Raw genomic sequence first — 19,896 nt, 5'->3', positions numbered from 1 at the left:
ACTAATATGACAGTGAGGTGAAATGTGGTCATAACAACAGGAGAGATGACAGCTAAATATACCAAGATATAAGCTTTTTATATTATTTGATCCTAAAATTCATGGCTTTTTTAAAAAAAATCACCATCACAATAATAATTTTGCAGGAGTTTTCTTACTTGTAATGAAAGCCAATGATTCCCACAGTTAATTGGTTGTGTATTTTACACTAATATTGTCTATCAATCAAATTCAGTTCAATTCAGTTTTATTTCTACAGCACCAAATCACGACAATCGTCATCTCAAGACCCAACAATAATAGAGAGATGACCCCAACAATTAGACAACCACTATGTGCAAGCACTGGAGACAGTGGGAAGGAAAAACTACTGTTTAACAGGAAGAAACCAGCAGCAGAGCCAGGGTCAGGGAGCCACCATTTGCAGTGAATGGTAGGGGGTGAGGGGAGGGAGATAGGAGAAAAAACAGTCTGTGGAAGAGAAACAGAGATTAATAATAACTAATGATTAAATGCAGACTGGTATGTAAACGCAAACAAAAAAACTAAACAAAATGTCAAGAAGAACGCTGCAAAGCATTATGGGAAGCTCCCAGCAGCCTAGGTCTTTTGCAGCCTAACTAAACGAGCGTTCAGGGTCACCAGATCCAGCCCTAACTTTATAAATAGGAACATTTTAAACCTAATCTTAAAAGTAAAGAGTAGGTCTGTCTCCTGAATCCAAACTGGGAGCTGGTTCCTACAAAGAGGGGCACGAAAGCTGAAGGCTCTGCTTTAAAATATCCAAAGAGCCGCAAATAAATGTGGTTTACTTGTGATACGGTGCTACGGGGTCTTTAAAATAAAATGAGGCTGATTATTCAAGATCTTGTTTGTGAGGGGAAGACTTTTAAATTCAATTCTGGATTTAACAGTAAGCCAGTATGTGAGAAATATGGTCTCAGTACTCTGACAAGAGCATTTTGGAACAACTGAATGTTTTCGGGGAGTTTTGTTATCTATCATGCACAAAAACTGGTTTCTTATTATCATTAAACTCAGGTACTTCATCATTATTTGCAGAGCTGCCATCATCTAAAGCTTCCAATATCAAGAGAAATGCTGTTCTACACGAAAACTGACAGCCAGCTGCTGCACCATCATGTTACTGTGACAATACCTTAATTAAAAACAAGACTTCAGTATTATGCCTAAAATCAAATGGCAAAACCCCCCAGCATAACCCACTGGCATCTAGCATTCTGCTGTACAGTATACCTTTTTCAGATCGCACTTGGACTCCAATGTATATAAAAAATATTCCAACTCCTAAGAAGCTGACCCCGTCCACGCTGCCTAACCTCAAAAGGGGAGAAAGCACACTGGTTTGATTAGCCTCACTCAAGTCTTTAAAGTCCCCTGGAAATGTCAGCAAAATCATCAAAAGCTCTCGTCTCCTTCATAAAGCCTTGATCAAAGGCATTCTCGACATACTGCGCCCTCTATGTTGTTAGCTCACGGGCAAAATGTCTACATCTGCACAACATTATTGGTTTTATGGGAGTTTTATAAGTGGAGACAAACCAAAACCAGGAGAGACAAGTGACATTTCCCCCTCTTAGCTGCACCCTCAGCCCACCAACTCTCTGCTGCATTCACAGATTTGTCACATGTACTCTGTGTGATATCACCCTTGTTTTACAAGGAATTCCACTCTTAGCTCCAGTTGCCTCCCACATATTACATTACATTACTTGTTGAGCATTTTGGCTTGTAGGGTTGTGTATCCCCCCCCCCCCCCTTCCTGATTTCTTAGGGTTTCTTTTGCATATTTGTCACATATGTTTCAGATCATTGAACAAATTGTAATATTAGCCTAAAGTAAGTAGAATTGATTAAAAATACAGTTTTTAAAGGATAATTATATTTATTAAGGGAAAAAAGTTATTCACACCTACCTAATAACTGCAATCAAGTGTTTGCATTGACTGGCAATGAGACTTTTACGTCGCTGATGGGCAGACATTCTCTGTCATGATTTAATGGTAGAGAGCAGAATTCATGGTGCCATAAATTACAGTGTGTCGTCCAGGTCCTGACGCAGGAAAGCAGCCCAGACCATCACGCTACCACCACCATGTTTGACTGTTGGTATGATGCTCTTTTTATTACATGCTGTTTAGCTTTATGTCAGATGTAACGGGACTCAAACCTTCCAAAAAGTCCAAACAATATTTTCCCAAAAGTCTTGGGGATGATCAAGACCTTTTTTGGTAAATGTGAAACAAGTCTTCGTTTGTGTTGGTCAGTGGTTTTCACCTTGGAACTCTTTCACGGATGCCATTTTTGCCCAGTCTCTTTCTTATTGTTGACAACTGAGCTTAAGTGAGGCAAGTGAGGTCTGCAGTTCTTTAGATGTTGCTCTGGGTTCTTTTGTGACCTCCTGGATGAGTCGTCGATGCTCTCTTGGAGGGATTTTAGTAGGCTGGCCACTCCTTTGGAGGTTCATCCTTGTTCCAAGTTTTCTCCATTTATGGATCATGGTTCTAACCATAGTTCACTGAAGACCCAAAGCCTTAGGAATGTTTTTGTAACCCTTTCCAGACTGACAGGCATCAAATACTTTGTTGACTTTAGTGGCTTCTTTAGATATGCTGTGTGAAATCTTTTAGTCTTTTAGGTCTGTCAGGAATAAGGTGCTGCTAGTGAAACTAAACTCAACCCCCCCCCCCCCACACACACACACACACAAAAAAAAAGCACTGGGGTTAACACAGTTAATTCATGATTTCACAAGGGGGCAATTACCTTTATACAAAGGGCCAGGTATGTTTGGAAAGCTTTCTCCCTTAATAAATGAAATCATCATTTACAAACTGCAGTTTGTATTTACTAATTTGGTTGCTGATCTGCAACATGTAAGGCATGTGAAGACTAAGAAATCAAGTAAGGAGGCAGATACTTTTTTCATAACGCCATAGATGACCAAAACACTTAGTCTAACATGAATGATGTGCAGTAATTGTAGGGAATTATGTAGGGAATCCAGTGAATGAATCAAAATGAATACATACCTGCACATCATACACAAACCATTATCATAATGCATGTATGCAAATCAATGACGGATTTCTCTTGTATTTGGGTTTTTCAAAATATTTTATTTATACCAAGCTTGACTTTTTTCCCCAAATCAAACTGCATTTCTTTATAATTAAACTTCATTCATCCTACATTTTCGTGCTGCTTCACACACATGCAAAAACTGTTACCGGTATTCTTTCTTATGGGCATACTTGCATCACAACCTTTTCTTATAATTCTTGTCACATGATGCCAACCTTCGGCCTCACATGTGATGGTCTGTGTCAGGCGGTGTTGGTGAGAATAAGACAAAAGTGTGATTTATGAATTAAATTACCTCCCATACACACAATCTCATTGAAGTGACGTAATGCCGTGTGCTTTGGTGTCTTCACGTGTAACCTCAGTTTTATATTTCGACTGACACACAGACACACACTTCAACCCCACGTGCTTACCCCTCAGCTCCACCCACCCCGCTCATGGCAGCCTGCACACACCTCAGGCCATCACCAAATCAAAGAAATGTTGCTGTCAACACCCGCTTCCTCAAAATCCCACCAACAGCACCACGGTAACACAAAATAACCCCAAAATAAAGTTCTTTTTAACTCTATATCAGCAAGCCTCTCCCCAGCATGCATGAAGACTTTTCAATATTTGTGCAGATAAATGCACACTCACAGATGCTGACACAATCACACCTCCTCCTTCTGTACCCATCCCCCTCATGGGCCCACCTCTCATAGATGTGGGCAGTGTTACCATTTGGCTCACCATGCTGCAGCCTCATCATGTCTGCTGCTGTTTTCCAAACCACAGCACAGAGGAATAACAGTAGGGAGGTAAGCTGTGGAGGAGCTCCAGAGATCACATAAAGATTCCCCACAGTGATGCCAACAAAGAGAAAGAAAACTCCGACCTGTAATGCTCTTATCACTGTGCGGCACACTGCAGTAAGATAAGAGCATTTTCAGACGCTGTAGTGGAAAATCGATTGTCATCAGGGTGCTTGAGTGAAATTTGAAAGCATTTATTTCCGATATGCTTTGACTCTGAGCATACTATTTACCCATTACATCACATCCCAAAACCACACCTAAGCAGATGCGAGAAGAAGCAGAGAGTGGTGGTCGGTTTTTTGGTCAAGCTTAAAAATGAAAGAATCAAACAGTAGGTTCCAGATTATTGTGATGTTAATGAAAATTAATGAGAATAATACAGATGAGGAAAGAATAATTAGATCTGCTATGAATTTTAAAAATAAATTTCCAGGGGCTTTTCCTATCGTCCTAGTTTTATTTTGGAGGCTTACATTATTTTACTTTGCATGCAAAAATAAAATAATTTCTCAAAAAACAAAAGTACCAGGTCAAAATGATTAGCCCCCAGATGCTTAAAGTCAGCTGGGTACCCTTTTGCTGGATATCAGCCTGCAGTGTCCCGAGAAATCCCAGTCCATTCTTCTAGGACGAATCTTTCAAGCTCCCACAGATTCGATGGTTTTCTGACATGAACCTTGTCAGTGAGATTGAGGTCTGTGCTCTGTGCAGACCGGTCAATAGCAACGTAAGTTTCGGGTTGTTGTCATACTGGAAGCATTACCAGTTTGGTGGTGGGTCAGTGATGGTGATGGTGCCTAAATGATAGGCAATGGCACTCTAACTTGCACTACATGCTGGTGCTGTGGGTCTTGGGTTTGTCCTAGTGCACAACAATGGTTGGCCTGATACAGCGAGAGTATGTAGGCAGTTCATAAAAGATGAAGATCGATACCTTTCACTGACTGACTGCCTTAAATCCAACAGAACACCTCTAGGACATTGTGTTTTGTTCCATCCAATGCCGGCAGGTTACACCACAGATGGTCCAGGAGTTTGGTGATGCTCTGGTCCAGATCTGGGAGGAGACACCATCCGCTGGCTCAGGTCAGTTGTCAGGCATGCATACAAACACGTGGGAACCTCACAAATTACTGAGTACCATTTTCAGTTTGTGCAATGAAATTCTGGCAAAATATTCTTTTCACTTTTGGTTTTTTGGGTGTCTTGGAATTCATCTCTCTGTAGGCTCTTCATTTCCATTAAACAATATGGCATCCTTTTATTCCTACACATTCTAAATCAGCAGAGATATCCATCATGATTTTTCCCCACTGAGATATGTGACACAGTGTATTTAGACTTGTTTCTTTATGCTGTATGTTAAAGACAAACATTTTCACAGTTTTCTAGGGAAAATAATTATTTATAATCACTTCATGAAATGCATAAAAATGGCCACTAAAAGTAGAAAATAATTATGTCGAGCGATAGCTCAAAAGAGTTCAGCATTCTCTAATTTTATCATTTACACTATTTTATTTTATTTGCAGTACCTGCTTTTAAACAAATAGGGCAAAACAATGAGTATACACTGTGTAGGTAAATAGATCTTCCCATATTCAAAGTGTGTCTAGTGTGGTTTTGACATTAAGTAGAGAGTGTACTTTAGAATATCGCTGCCCTGTGGAGGCTCTCAAACCAGCTGGCAGCATGTTTGGCATTTTCATATAGGACTGCTGGAGAGTTAGAACATATATGGGCCAGAGAGATGGCCTGGTTGTTAGCTATATATAGCCAGTTGAAAAAAATGACGTGAAGGCCTTTTGTGGAGTTGCAGGCAAATTTTCATTCAAAGATGCTGCCCAATTTGTCACTGTTACATTGTGTTAACTCTCTAAATCAAATGCGTCAGAAAAAAGGATGATCTTACAAGCTAACTAAAGGTTAAAGAGACAGAAAGCACAGTAAAGGAATATCTGCTTCCCCTACACACCTTAGTAAGAAGTCATTCAGGATCAGATTTCATGCATCTTTTTTCAGCTGGGGCATTGCATACAAACTAAGTTTATCAAACCTTTGTGCAGTTAAACTTTAGCTAGCTGCATCCACACACAGTTTCAGGTTGGAGTTGTGACTAAGCAATATATTTACAGTACAACCAAACTACATGCATTTCAATAAAAATACGCATATATAGATATTAAAAAGAGTCAAGGAAATTTAATTGAAGCCTTAATAAAATAGAAAAGTAATCGCACTTTAGCATGTCAACAATTTTATATACCACTTTAATGCTAACTTAAAACTAGCTTTAAAAACCTAAGCAAGTAGACTTTTTGTAACTGATTCAAATACAGCATATTCTTCTGAACATCCAGATAGCTGTAGCAAAGTCACTAGACAGGGTCACAGAGGTCAGATGATTATAGACAAAATTAAAACCTTATTTTATTCGTTAGTTAGTATTTTGCTAGTTGTAGTAAAGACTTCTAAAACCATTCAGAGAAAACAATAGTTCAATAAGTCAGACAGAATAAAATTATATATTATGTGGGACCTCTAAATAGTAAAATCCTAATATATTTAAATTGACTGTCTTTGTGCTGAGATTTCAATCTGTGCTGCTTTGGAATATAAGATGATGCCTCGGGTCATACATTTGAAATTGCAATCAACTGCTGTCTGTACTTAACAGCTGAGGACCTCCCAAACAGCAGCCCGAGGGCACAGTATGTTACCTCAAAGCCTTGTAAAAGCATATCAAAAACCCCACTCATCATTAAATCAATGGTGGTTATTTAACATTTAATGTGACAATTATCTTTGTCATATTATCTTTCTCATGTATTTGAAAGAGGAAATTGAAATCCTGACATTAAAGTTATTGCCGCACATATGGAGCTTCTCATTTATCATTCCCGTTAAAGCTGGATGACACCGGCGGCTGTTTCCTAGCTGTCGCCCTCATCTTCACCTCACACATCATACGCACACGCACCCAAACACATGCCACCTCAGCTCTGTATTGGGCCTGTGATGTGATTTGAGTCATCAGAGTGGCTGCGGTGGGTCTTGCCTGATTAAAATAAAAAAAAGCCACATCCGTGCAGAGCAGCCACACATTTCCAGGGATCATGAGGAATTACAGCAGGCGCTGGTTTGGAAGCCCTACTGGCTGCAACATACAGTGAGAACTTGTCATTGGTGAAAACAGTTTGTTACTGTTACTGTTTTTCAAAGACTAGAACTAAATAGAGAAAAAATGACATCAAAAATACTGGATTTTGGAGTCACTCCCCCAGTTTTTGTTAAAATTGACAATGATAATTGATTAAAAATGTAAGAAAATGGACAATGACAATGACTCAGTTGTAGTTGAGTGCCCTACATGGGCTGCAGACAGTACTGAGGATTGTAAACAATGAAGTCTTTCTCCCAGAAAAAGTTCTCCATTAACTCATCAGCTCACAGTATTTAAGAACCAGCTTGAGCTGCCCCTCTCCACCAGACATTTGCAATTGTTATGGTGGTAATTAGGCCTCCCATGTCTCTAACTAGTTCCTGTGTTTTCCACTCAATCACCCTGCAGTTACCTGCCTGAAGTTTGAGTGACTGCCTTTTTCCCTTGAATTCCTGTCGCCTTGAGGAGTTTAACAGACACTTAGACACAGACACATAGTTTCTTCCACTTCCACTACCACCTAAACCTTCCAGTCAGTCGCTGAACCTGTGTAGGAAAATACTTGCCTTTTACCCGCCTGCCTGCCCACTCTCTCTGAAATCCCGTCTGCCTGCCAGCTGCCTATCTGAATCACCTCTTCAAGATACAAACAAGTAAGATGAGTAAATTCTCAGAATCAAATCATAAGTACTGCAAGATCTTGTGAAACTCACCCTGATCACTTTGAGTTTTATGTGGTTAAGCATGATGACACCTATCATATCTCTGCACAGTGTGATGTGTTCTCAAAACACTGGACAAGTTGAGGCCAAAAAAGACGTGACAGGTGTATCTACAGTGGACGAACAGTATCCAAGAAATAGGATAGAATCCAGCAAAGAACTTGCACAGGACCTGAGGGATGCATCTGGACCTTCAGCTGATCCATCGACTGATGAAAGAATGACTATCAAGAAGCCATTCTTAAGGAAGGGAGAAAGGAGAACAGTCTAAAGTTTGCCAGAATACACAAGAACTGGACTAAACATCAGTAGTAGCATGTAGGGAGGAGGTTTAGGAGATGGGGTGGATGTGTTAGACAGATAACAACCCTTTAAATTCAATGGTTATTATAAATTCCATGTACAAATTTACAGTCCGTACAGTCAATTCAATTCAATTTTATTTATACAGCGCCAAATCACAACAACAGTCACCTCAAGGAGCTTTATATTGTAAGGTAGATCCTACAATAATACATACAGGGAAAAACCCAACAATCATATGACCCCCTGTGAGCAAGCACTTTGGCGACAGTGGGAAGGAAAAACTCCCTTTTAACAGGAAGAAACCTCTGACAAAACCAGGCTCAGGGAGGGGCGGCCATCTGCTGCGACCGGTTGGAGTGAGAGAAGGAAGACAGGATAAAGACATGCTGTGGAAGAGAGACAGAGATTAATAACAGATATGATTTGATGCAGAGAGTCTATTATCACATGTTGAGTGAGGGTTTGAAAAGGTTTGTTGGCTTTTCCCCAGTATGACGTTATTTCTTCTACCATCTTTATTAGTGTTTAATTCTTGCATACATTTCATTTATGGTTTCTGAGTTATCTCTTTGTCTCTTATAACATCTCTGCTCAAACACAAATCTTCTTCTTTGTGGCTACTAAAATAGAGTTAACAAATGTGCATTGGGTAAGCATATTAATCATAAAAGTTCACTTTAAATCAGGTAACGTGCACTGAAAAAAATGCAATAGGGTGGTTGTTGAATCTGCATAGAATTACTTCATATATCCAGCATGACTAATTTAAATTTCACATCTAAACATATTTTTGTCTTTTAATTTTCACATATTCTTTAAGAATATTCATTCTTTAAGAACAAATCATGTTGAAAAGAAACAAGTTAGTCGTGTTTTACCCTCAAGCTCCGCCCCCTGGAAAGGAAAAATCGGCTGCACTGTCCGCCATTTTTGTCTCTCGCTTTGGAAAATCTACCATCTGGAGTTTTACACTTGAAGGTAAATAAGATTTTAACGCTAACACACCAGTGAGAAAGAGTGTAGACCCTTTATATATGTGGACTTTTACTGGGGTATTGTTATTTTACAGGTATGTGGGCTATTTATCGAAAACCATGAAAGGCCAATGTTAGGCTCCAGTTAGCTAATGGTAACCGAAATTATGCGATAAGCAAATTAGTAATTAACATATATAATGTGAGTTAATATTGTTTGTATATTCTTTCATTCTAAATTAACAGACTATTACAAACTTGCATCGGTGTCTGTAGTAAGTGGTGGTACCTGCAGTGTCTTAACCATTAAACAAGCTAATGTAGGGCCGGGATATGACTAGTTTGTTGAAACATGTCTGCTGCCAATGTGACTGCTCACACACGGTAACATTACCAGCACATAGCCACAGCCGCTATAAACATGCTGAAAGGTCAATCTAGCTTCTGTAGTCAGCAGCTGGAAGACTCAACACAGACCCAAGATTCAGTGTAACGGTTATCTAAATGTTGTGTGTCCTGTTTGTAAGCCCAGAAAAAGAAATTAAATAAAATGACGACCTTGAGCTTCAAGCTAATGTAAGCGTAATGCTATAGCATAAAGCGACTAATGCAATGATGAGGTTGTTAAATTAGTAAAAATACAGTAAATATATCCAACATGAATCATTTATATTTTTGGTCTAAACATAATTAAGTCTCACGCCTTTCACTTGTTTTAGAAGGATGTTGAGTCTTTTTAAACCAGTCATATCAAAATAACAGAAAATACTTATGTTTTCTGTTGAACCCCCCCCCCCCCCGGGTGTGTTCTGCGAGGGAAAATTCACTGTGGCAGTCCGCCATTTTTTGTCTTTGCTTCGTTTACGTTTGGTGCTGAGCTTTACTTTGTCGAGGTAAACTGAAAACTACATGTTTGAGAGGAAACGAAGAGAACATCCATTAGATGGGGAAGTTTTTCTCATGAATTGCTGTTGAGCAACATAATGGAAAAAAACAAGTAATTCCTTAAGTTAACTAACGCTAATGCTAGCTTAAGCTGCGGGACAATATTATGTGCATTAGCTTTTTTTCAGTGTGTCCCCAGTCACATTCGCTTGTTTTTTCTCAGTGAATACAGACTAACAAACTTGTGTCCATTTAGTTAACTGGTTGTACCTAAAATGTTTTAGTTAAACAGTTAAATAAGCTAGTTTGCCATGGAGTGGGCTCTGTGTGTGTGTTTGGGGGTGGGGGTGGGGGGTAGGGCTGGGCCATATTATACCGTTCACGGTAATACCGGTATAATGTTAGGCAACGATAGGAAAATGAAATATCGCGATAGAATGGGAGTAAAACGCGCATGCGCAGTGCCTTTGTTTTCATACACACATGGCCGATTGTTGGTTTGTAAAAATGGTGCAACTTACGTGATGTGGAACTGGTTTGGTGTTTGTCCGTCAGATACACAACAAAGCACATTTTTTTGCAGAACATGCAAGCGGCCGTTGTTATTGTCGTATTTGTCGGACTAAGATGCTCTTAAATCTGGGAGTAATCTGGGTCCCAAACTCCGTATATTTGACTTCAGGTCAAACAACACTGCAGCATCACTGAGAGTTGAAAACTGTCTAAATTCTTTCATCTTTAATAAAACGATCAGTATTGCTGCTTTACCAGGTGTAACTATGAAGTTTAACTTCCAGGCATCCATGAAAACAAAAGTTATTACATTTAACGGAGTTAGAAGTTAGCAGGAAGCTAGCGGAAGTTAGCTCGCTAGTTTCGCTAGTTACCTAAGCATGATATAGCATGTTCTGACTGAGAGATTTCTGAAAAAATTCAAACGTACAGCTCTGCTATCACTTCCAACATAAATGAAGACAGGAAACTAAACAGCAGTGACGTTTGTAGGGTTACTGAAGTTGGGCTAGCTGGTATATAATGATGTGCTACATGATCGCTAGCGACACAGCTATGTTAGCATAACATAAACAGTGAAGCTGGAGGACGAACACTAACACTTTTCCACTTATAAAAGTTAACGTGAAGGTTCTTCATGGTTAGAGACAAATGCAATCGCATGGCAGGATGCTGTAAACGGACCAAACTTCAGTCAGGAGAACAACTGAGATAATCCATCCACAATACGAGGTTAGTCATTAATATACTGCAACAACATGGGAATAGCTCAGCTGCCAGAGAATTCAACATTAATGAATCAATGGTACAGAAGTGGAGGAAGCAAGAAGAATGAGTTTAATAAAGTTTGATTTATCTGACTGCTTTGTTTCGCTTAATGTGCCTTATAATCCCGTGCACCTTATGGTCCGAAAAATGCGTACTGCACACTGCAGTTTAATGTTGCAAAGCACCTCTTTTTAACTTCAGTGGATATTATACATGGTTATGCTCAGGATATGTCAGCCCATTTCTACTGGAAATGCCTTTGGGTTAAACTTTCAGCAAGGAATTTGCATTTGCACTGTTACATTTTTATAAAGCTTTAATGTACATAAAAACCAGCTTCTTGTTTACGTGAAAATAAATGGAAGGTTGTCTTTTTGCGCTAGTAATGTTGTGGAGTTGTATTTTGTCTCGCATCAATTATATCGTCAGTTATATCGTTATCGCAAATTTTCAAATATATATCGTGATAAATATTTTTGGCCATATCGCCCTGCTCTAGTGGGGGGGTGAAGATTTGCATATGTTATGTCACATTCTGTAAGGTAAATTTTCTGGAAAGGTCAAATTAACTAATTTAACTAAGTATTAATGAAAGACCTTGATGTGTATATGACAATAATAGATGTAGTTTCTGGGTCATTTGGCAGAACTGCAAAATGGCCAGAAGGAGGCAACTGCTGTGGTTGCAAACAGGCTTTGGGTGGTATGGAAGTAAGGGCAACTATGGAGCTGCTCAGCAACATGGGACCCATAGCTAATAAATAGTAATATGACAAAAAATAACAACTTTGTGTGGATGTAACCTTGTGAGATTTGAGATTTTGACAGCATTTTTATGTGACAACTTCTCTTTTTAGATAAATGCAGAGTTTAAGCGCATTACCACCATGCCACTGCAGTCCAGATTACTCTCGCAGATAGATGTGCTATCTGACAAACTAATAAAGGTCTTCAAAAGGCGAGGAGGACAAATAGAAGGAAGACTGCAGAACATTCTGGAGCCCATGGCCCAGGTAAGAAAAAAATTAATTTGTGTATACACTTTAGGGAAAATAATAATTTTAACAAAATGCTGCTTGTCAATCTATGCCAGGAGTATGTTGAAAATCACCTGGGATTTTCACAATTTAGCATGGGTGCGTTTTTGTTTTGTTTTTTCTTTTACCTGCATTAGAACTATGTGTGGAGTTCATAGTTGAACACCTCTCTATGCTCTGACAGTATTCTGCTTCTTTGCATGGAGATTTCACTTCATGCATTACCTTTTTAAGCATTCTGAGGACTCAAATCACATGCTGTAATGAATCCATTTTTGTTCACTTAATGTGTTAATGTTAACATTTTTTGGAATAGTGACACAGATTAAAATAAGATTTGGTATAATGTTCTTTGACCAGTGTTCTGTTTAATTAAATTTTGGAATTCTGCATTTTCTAGGCCACAGATGAAGCCATTATCCAACGATCTAATAAGGAAACAACCATGAGAATTTACATCATAAAGTCAAGAGATGCCAATGGCAGCCCTGAGGACATCGGGATAGTCCTTGAAGGCCAGAGAGTCTGGCAGGATTTGGATAACTATACCCTAGCAGCTACAATGCTGTTTGGACTAATGTACACTTTGAACCTCACCTACCCACTGGAAAAGTATACCTTCAAGGTATTATAGAAACTGGTTATGGAGCTCAAAAGGAACAGCCTTTCAAAGAAGGCCCAGGTTTTCAGGACCAGACTGTACGATTGAACAGTTTTCCAGTTATGATGTGGGAACAACATGTTTACCTCTTCGAATATGTACCATCCTTTCTTTTAAGCCAGCACTGGTAAAGTTGCAGTACATAGTGAAACTTATTTTTCTGGCACTTTTCAACTTGGGGCCTTTATTACTGCAGTTTTCACTTTTCAAGCCATGGCTCTTTTAAAAAAAAATTCTAACTTTGAATTTCCATTTTTCTCAATGGAAATGGTGCCTTGCACCAATTTCACCAGTTTGCAATTTTTTTCCCAAGGTGCACCACTACAAACAGATTGCATCGTCTAGTATTAGTGATTGTGATGTTTAGTGATAGAAGCAAGCCAATACTAATCAGTGTAGGTCTCTTGGTTTTGTGCTTGTGGGTTATAATGTTATTTTAAGTCTCTTCTTTGTGTCTTTTTAATAATTACACCCCTGTTGCTATATTACCTTATGGCTCTTACATTTAAAAAAACTATTTTTTACATAAGCGCGATGTCATAAGGCCCCACAATGTTGAATTCAGGTTACAGCAGATAACTTTGTGGAATGTTTTTCAAGAGATGCATTGTACAAATATGACTCATGTATATTTTGGAAGCCTGAATTGAAAGTCCATTGTTACAACTGTCATTGTTCAAAAATGTTTTGCTTATTTCTTTGATTGAGAGAAAGTGTACAGTACATACAGTAAGATCAGCCTTAATTTAGTTTTATTTATTGAACACTCAATTATATATTAGATTATATATTATATATTAGAAATTTGTTATAAAATAAAATAAGTTTACCATAAAATAATCTTGTCAATATAACACATAGTAGTCCAATACAATTAACACAAAAAGTTTATGTCTGATAAACAAGTGGTTTCTATAAATATTTGACCGGAATGAAAAACATAACAACAACATAAAAAAGTCATGTTCGTGTTACCAGAAAAATGTGTGCAGGTATAACATAAAAAAACTATGGTTAACCAAACATAACTTAATTTCGTGCAACCGCTTACAATAATTTTTTCATGTTTATCCCACTGATTATTTTTTTCAGTGTGGGATTAAAAAAGTAAATGTAGCATTTTAATGACTTTTTTACTGTCATCATAATGAGTACTCGCAGACTTCCTTTGTTCTTGTCATGTAGCTGACAGATATGATTATTTTTCCATCATGAGCTTTATGCTAATAAAGACATCATTTTATGCGCCATTAACCTCCACACACGCATATATTCAGCCACACACATGCTCAAACTTCCCTGAAAAACCAGGTCATCCTAGAAACGATTCATCCTTCTGTCAGTTAAACACACACACAGACACAGAGAGTGCACACGCTGCCTCGTGGCAAGTGTGCGTATCCATGCCTGAACAGACCTAATGACTGATGGGAGACAGTTGACAGAGTTCCTGTACTCGGTCTAACATATTACTGCCATAGTGTGTATGCCGTGCCCTCTTTGCCCTACAGTACATTCATCAGAAGATATTAAGCTAATGGTTTACTAACAGAAAATGTCATGTGTTAGTAAGCCAAGCAGGGAGGAAAGGGAGACGACGCTTGTTAGGATTCATTAGGGGTTCCAAGTTACCACCGTTTCATGCACCAGAAACCCCAGAATGTAAGGCTGGCTCTATTTTTTGTCATTTGTTGGATTTTGCATGTAGTGTTAGTCTGGCCTGCTGGCAGTTTACCTTTAGCTCTAGGTCCTCCTTACTAATGTTTTATAACAGTAAGAGATGGCAGGTGACTCACAGTATGTGGTAAAACTGTACACTCCCATCAAAGGCTTAAAAACAGACTGAGCCCACATAAGTTACTCACAACTACTGGTACAGGAGATTAAAGGATCTCCAACAGTAGAGTAACAGGTAAAACAACTTGTTCATTCCTCCTTAATGGACAGAGTGAACTCTGAAGGTTCCTGGAAACAGGGGGGGAAAATTTCTCAAGAGATTTTTTATACTAAAAGGAATTTTGGAAATCTTCCCAGAAGTGTTCGGTGAATGTCTCCATTCTTCTAAGCAATACATGAAGTAATGTAGAGTACAGTGATATCATCAATGTTCTTGATACAGCAATATACATATTTGACTGATGAATTAGAAGTGGCACTGACGTCACAGAAACAACAGCAACATTATGGAAAACCCGCAGCTAGAAAGAGTCACGAGAGTGGTTCTCAAACTCCATGAATCCATACATTCAATCACATTGATCCCTCTTTTGCTACTTGCTACATAAATAATATTCATGTTGGTTTCACTCCATTTTATGTTCACTACTTTTCTAGCTAGCTAGCTGACAGAACTGGTCTCTCTCAGAATACACATGAGGAACCTGCGCTGTGGTTTTTAATATGAAATTATCTCTGTTATTACTGTAAACTACAATGTTGTAAGTTGACACCCAAAGCAACAGTATGTAAACTTCAGCTTAGTGAAAGATAAAGGTAAATAATGACACCACTAAGGCGGAATTACAGTAACTCCAGTGATTACAAGGGATGATTATTGCTTTAAGCATTTGCTTTTTTCACAGGATTTGCAAAAAAGAAAAGAAATCTGTGTTCACACAAACACATAGACACACGTCGCATGTTGGGTCACTCACAAGCTCGGCTAGTGTGAAATAACATCTGTCCTGGTCCTAAAAATGGAGCCCTTTTAGGCTGTGACCGCCTGCTGTGAGCCTGAGATCAAGGCTGAGAATCTATCGTCTCGTGTTCAACAAATTGTATTTTATCTTTTCCGAGACCCTTTGAAGCAGGTGATTTAAAGGTTATGTCAAATTTATGTTCGTTTTTGTCTAAGAATGTATGTGATTAAACCTCTGACTGCTAGCAGTAAGAATGTCCTCTTTATGGATACCGTGACCCACGATGCATGCACGTTTTTTTTTCCAATAAAGGAGAAATAAAGTCTATCGCTATTTCTCCCTGAGTTGTTCTGAATCTGCCCTTAATTCCCCAGTCACAATGACTAACCATCGAGGAAACCCCTCTCAAGCTGAAACAACCAAGCGTACGCTGCCGCTGCCCTAGCAGTAAATGTCAGCGGCCCCGCTGATTGAATGCACGTCGACAGAGATAACTGTGGGGCAGTCGGGGCAGAGGGGGAAGAGACCCAGTGACCTAGACTACTCACACACCTCTAGCACTGCTGGCCTGCCAGCTAAAACCAAGTCATTTCAGACCTGGATCCAATTCTATTCTGTTACTCACTGTTGATCTGTTAATTTGCAACCTGTTTTTATCAAGCGGTTCCCTGCGATTGCTCAACATTTCTGGAAGTCATTGCAGCCTTTTGGGAAATTCCTCTTATTCAGGGTTCTGAGAAGTTTTTCCCAGCAGTGATATCCAGCACTGGTGTGTGACCCAGACCTAAACTGTGCTGGATATCACCAATAGTGATGGCTTCTTGGTGGAAATGGGTTTAATCAGTGGAAAATACAGTTTTGGTGCTCTGAGGTATTTTCTCTATGAAGGTAAACATGTTCTGACCTAGTTATGCAGTGAATGAAGGTCAGGTATCTAAAACATTAAGCACTCATGTGTATTAATTAAAATAATTCTCATCATTATTTGCAATAAAAAACCCTATTTAGCCAGTATTCAGACGTAATACATCACAGCTACAGCTGCTGCATACAGCACATTCACAGAAATCCGTTTTCTGTAAAACGTTTTATCCTAATGTTACAGCCAGTGCAGATACTTAAGTAGCACAGATATTCCCAAAGGAAAAACAGAAGGCAGTGTCTGAGCTTATTAATAGAGGATGCCTCGACCTCATCACTGAGGCACATCATGCTCATCATGCTAAGCTACCAGTGTTGTTTAATTATGGATTTTCTTTTTTCTGTTATGATTAAAAATGTAAATGAAAGTTTAAACATGGAAAGGTTGTGGAAAATTAGCTGTGAGCAGCCCCTGTGGAAATACACGAGATCCGCTTGATGCTGACAGCACCATGTGACCAGAAACAGGTGGTACCCTCATTTCTATTCTGAGAAGCATGTACAGTATTTAGGCAACTGTACTTGTCTACCAGCCCAGTTTGCTGCACTGCGTGCATGCTTCGGGTCTGTATCGTCATTTATGTCCAGCCAGCCAGTGTCATGTTTAGTGTTATTCACAGAGAATGACTCGAAACGAAACATGTTGAGTTTCTCGACCATGGTATGACTCTTTCCATTACCTGGAAGCGCTCGGGCACTTTTATTCTCCATCTCTGCGGTGTGTTGTGGCACTACTGTACAGGAAATGTAGGACAATACAAAGAGATTTTAAAATGATCACAGCAGCCCCTGAAGGCATCCACTGTTACAGGCTGATGCTGTCTCGTATATCAGTTTACCTTTAAGATGTTTCTGCATGATGTCACCCTGCACGGCCTCACTTTAGCCCAAATGTGTGGCTGCACCCAAGTGAGACTGGCAAAGCTTCAGGCTGCAGCAGAGAGCAGCGCACACAAGCACAGACGAGACAGCCTCGCTAAAGCTGGAGAAGGGCACCAGGGCGCAGTGTGTAAACAACTCAGTTAATGTGGTTTTGCTCGCCATCTCCTCTGACGCGTCTCCACTGCAATCTCTAAAAGGCTGGGTTTATTTACTGATGTAGAGCTGATAAAGCTCAGATGAGGGGAAAGTGACGAGGTAGGGAGTCACCACAGAAACAACGGTGTTTTTTGCAACCTAGGCAGGTAAAGCCTCCATTATCTTCAAATTCTGACAGAATTTGAATGAGGTCAAATGCATATGGTACACAGATAGCAGCCAAGCAGCCCCCACCCTGCCAATCCCCCCACCCAGTCCATTCTCTCCTGGCAGTGTTGTGTCCTGGAGGCAGAGCTCCCACACAACAGACGGGACTCCCACTGCACAGCCTGCAGGGTGGAGCTGTCCCACTGTAAAAACGCTGCCAGCAACTCGCAGTCCAATCACTCTGTGGCAGAGGGGAGAGCTGCTGTAGAACGCCGCTGTTCCCCTCATTTTTGTGAAAATTAGCAGTGACACTGTGCTAGGGAACAAGTAGCCTGAAGGCACAGAGAGGAGGCCTTTAAACCAGAAGGGTTCCTGTTCTGAAAAAGACACAAGAAAATGTGGTTCTGACACATTATTGATCCCATCGGGAAATTGAGTTTCCACTTCTTCTAATAAATGTCTGGAAGACAGCTGATATATTTTGTGTGGCTGTGCATTTTACTGTAAATATATGTATTACTCACAGATAATGAGGGGAATCCTCCATGGAAACGACTAATGCTGTGCATTGGAAATAAGCTGCATGTGCTACTGGGTTCACTGGGTTTATTGTTTTGGTCATGTGGCAGAGAAATGAAAATCCTTCTGTGAAAGGGCTGAGTGAAATGTGTATGAAACAAAGGACCGTAATAAGTTGTGCTGCTGTGAGTAACAAAAGGCTCGATTAGAGTGCGCCGACCATTTGAAACTGAATCACACACTGTTTAAAATGTGAGGGGCGGTGAATTCATTATTTAATAAATCATTCCTAACACTTCATGATAAACAGCACGGAGTTTTAATGCTTAAAATGCAGCAGCAGTTTTACAGACGAATCAAAAAAGTTATTATTTTGGTGCTCATTGAGCGTAATTAGAAATTGTTTTCCAGCTCAGTTTATTGATTAATTTTAGCTAGATCTTTCTAAAGATGAAACTCGAGAACTGGCATAGTTTTGGAAAATGTGAAGAAAGGTATAAATTTTTGACTTTTTTTTTTTTACATTTTTTGACTTTTACCTGTATTTTGTAAAAACGTTTCTACTGATAAAAACCTCTGGGATCATTCATGAAGACAGAAATGACTTAATATCAGACTTTTTCTATTTACTACAGAAATGTTTACTTTATCGTGCAGAAAAACTGAGACATGCTGTTGAATTAGCACTTATTTTTTCTTTTATTAAGATAACTGAGGGATTCAGCGCGTGGTTAAACTTCTTTACACTGAAAGGCGAGTGTCACTGGTATGCCCCACTTAAGGCCAAAGTGGCCCACGTTGTACAATGAGCTTCACATCCCTGCTCTGCACCTTTAAACCTTTTTTATGTGGTTTCCTCCACACTGATCTTGTAGCAAACACTATAACAACAGGGTGTTTTAAGAAAACTCAACTAAAACAGCAATGCTGGGCTCAAATTGCACATTATATTTTGTCTGTTAGAATAGTCACTGTGTCATATTAGACAATTATAGAATCATAAATGTTTATTACCCTTTGCCTTTTAGTCACTCATGCTAAAGAAAGTAAACAGACAGTGTGTGTATGAAGCGCCTTGAGGCGACTTATGTTGTGATTTGGCGCTATATAAATAAAATTGAATTGAATTGAATTGAATTGTATATCATAGAATGACTGTGACGTGTTCCTTAACTCCAGGGTCAAAGGTTGTGTTTTATTACACAGATGTTATTGATATTAATCTGTCTTCTTCTTCTACTCTTGTTCTTTTCTTCTTTGTTGAAGCTTAAATGGAAGCCCAGCTGTTCATGACAGTAACTCCATTATCATTTGTGCTAGCGACAAAAAGCCTGTATGAGACTTGGATGATAAAGGGTTAATTCCACCTAGTTACAGCAGCAGCAAGGTTATTTTGATTTTTGCTTGCCCGTGTTTAGTTACAAGGATAACTGAGTGGTAACTCTAAGCACACCTATCTTCATGACTGCCCTACAAGCACTGATCATTTCTTGATTTGGGCTACATTTACTTGCTTGACTCCATAGTCACAGCTGAAGGACTTAACGGCTGAACTGTGGCTATAAAAATAATAAATATCTATATTTTATAGATGCATTGATGTGCTGGGTAAGTATCAGCACAGGCCTTGTTGACTTATATTTGGTATATTGGCAAATAAATAGCAAATAAAATGTTTGCATGTATCTGCTGTATTCC

General features: G+C 39.3%; 1 protein-coding gene across 1 annotated transcript; it reads left to right on the top strand.

Annotated features, from left to right (window-relative positions):
* The first annotated feature begins 4,879 nt into the window (after nucleotides 1-4,879).
* On the top strand, nucleotides 4,880-13,604 carry LOC146681590 (uncharacterized). The gene is made up of 3 exons (XM_085449503.1): nucleotides 4,880-4,991; nucleotides 12,094-12,249; nucleotides 12,674-13,604. Exons 1-3 carry the CDS (start codon nucleotides 4,947-4,949, stop codon nucleotides 12,905-12,907), a joined length of 435 nt encoding a protein of 144 aa, XP_085305629.1. The 5' UTR covers nucleotides 4,880-4,946; the 3' UTR covers nucleotides 12,908-13,604.
* Nucleotides 13,605-19,896: the final 6,292 nt, after the last annotated feature.

The sequence above is a fragment of the Copadichromis virginalis genome, linkage group LG23 (genome assembly GCF_057382275.1).
Source record: "Copadichromis virginalis isolate Kocher_CV1m ecotype Utaka linkage group LG23, C_Virginalis_male_GT1.1, whole genome shotgun sequence".
Classification (NCBI taxonomy): domain Eukaryota; kingdom Metazoa; phylum Chordata; class Actinopteri; order Cichliformes; family Cichlidae; genus Copadichromis; species Copadichromis virginalis.
The sequence above is the reverse complement of the archived record's forward strand: the minus strand, read 5'-3'. Positions and strand labels throughout refer to the sequence as shown.

Excerpts from the sequence above, each read along its gene's own strand:
- LOC146681590 (XM_085449503.1), top strand. The coding sequence starts at position 4,947 with ATGCTCTGGTCCAGATCTGGGAGGAGACACCATCCGCTGGCTCAG. Across the intron at positions 4,992-12,093 it reads GACACCATCCGCTGGCTCAG|ATAAATGCAGAGTTTAAGCG; the intron begins GTCAGTTGTCAG and ends TTCTCTTTTTAG. Across the intron at positions 12,250-12,673 it reads TTCTGGAGCCCATGGCCCAG|GCCACAGATGAAGCCATTAT; the intron begins GTAAGAAAAAAA and ends TGCATTTTCTAG.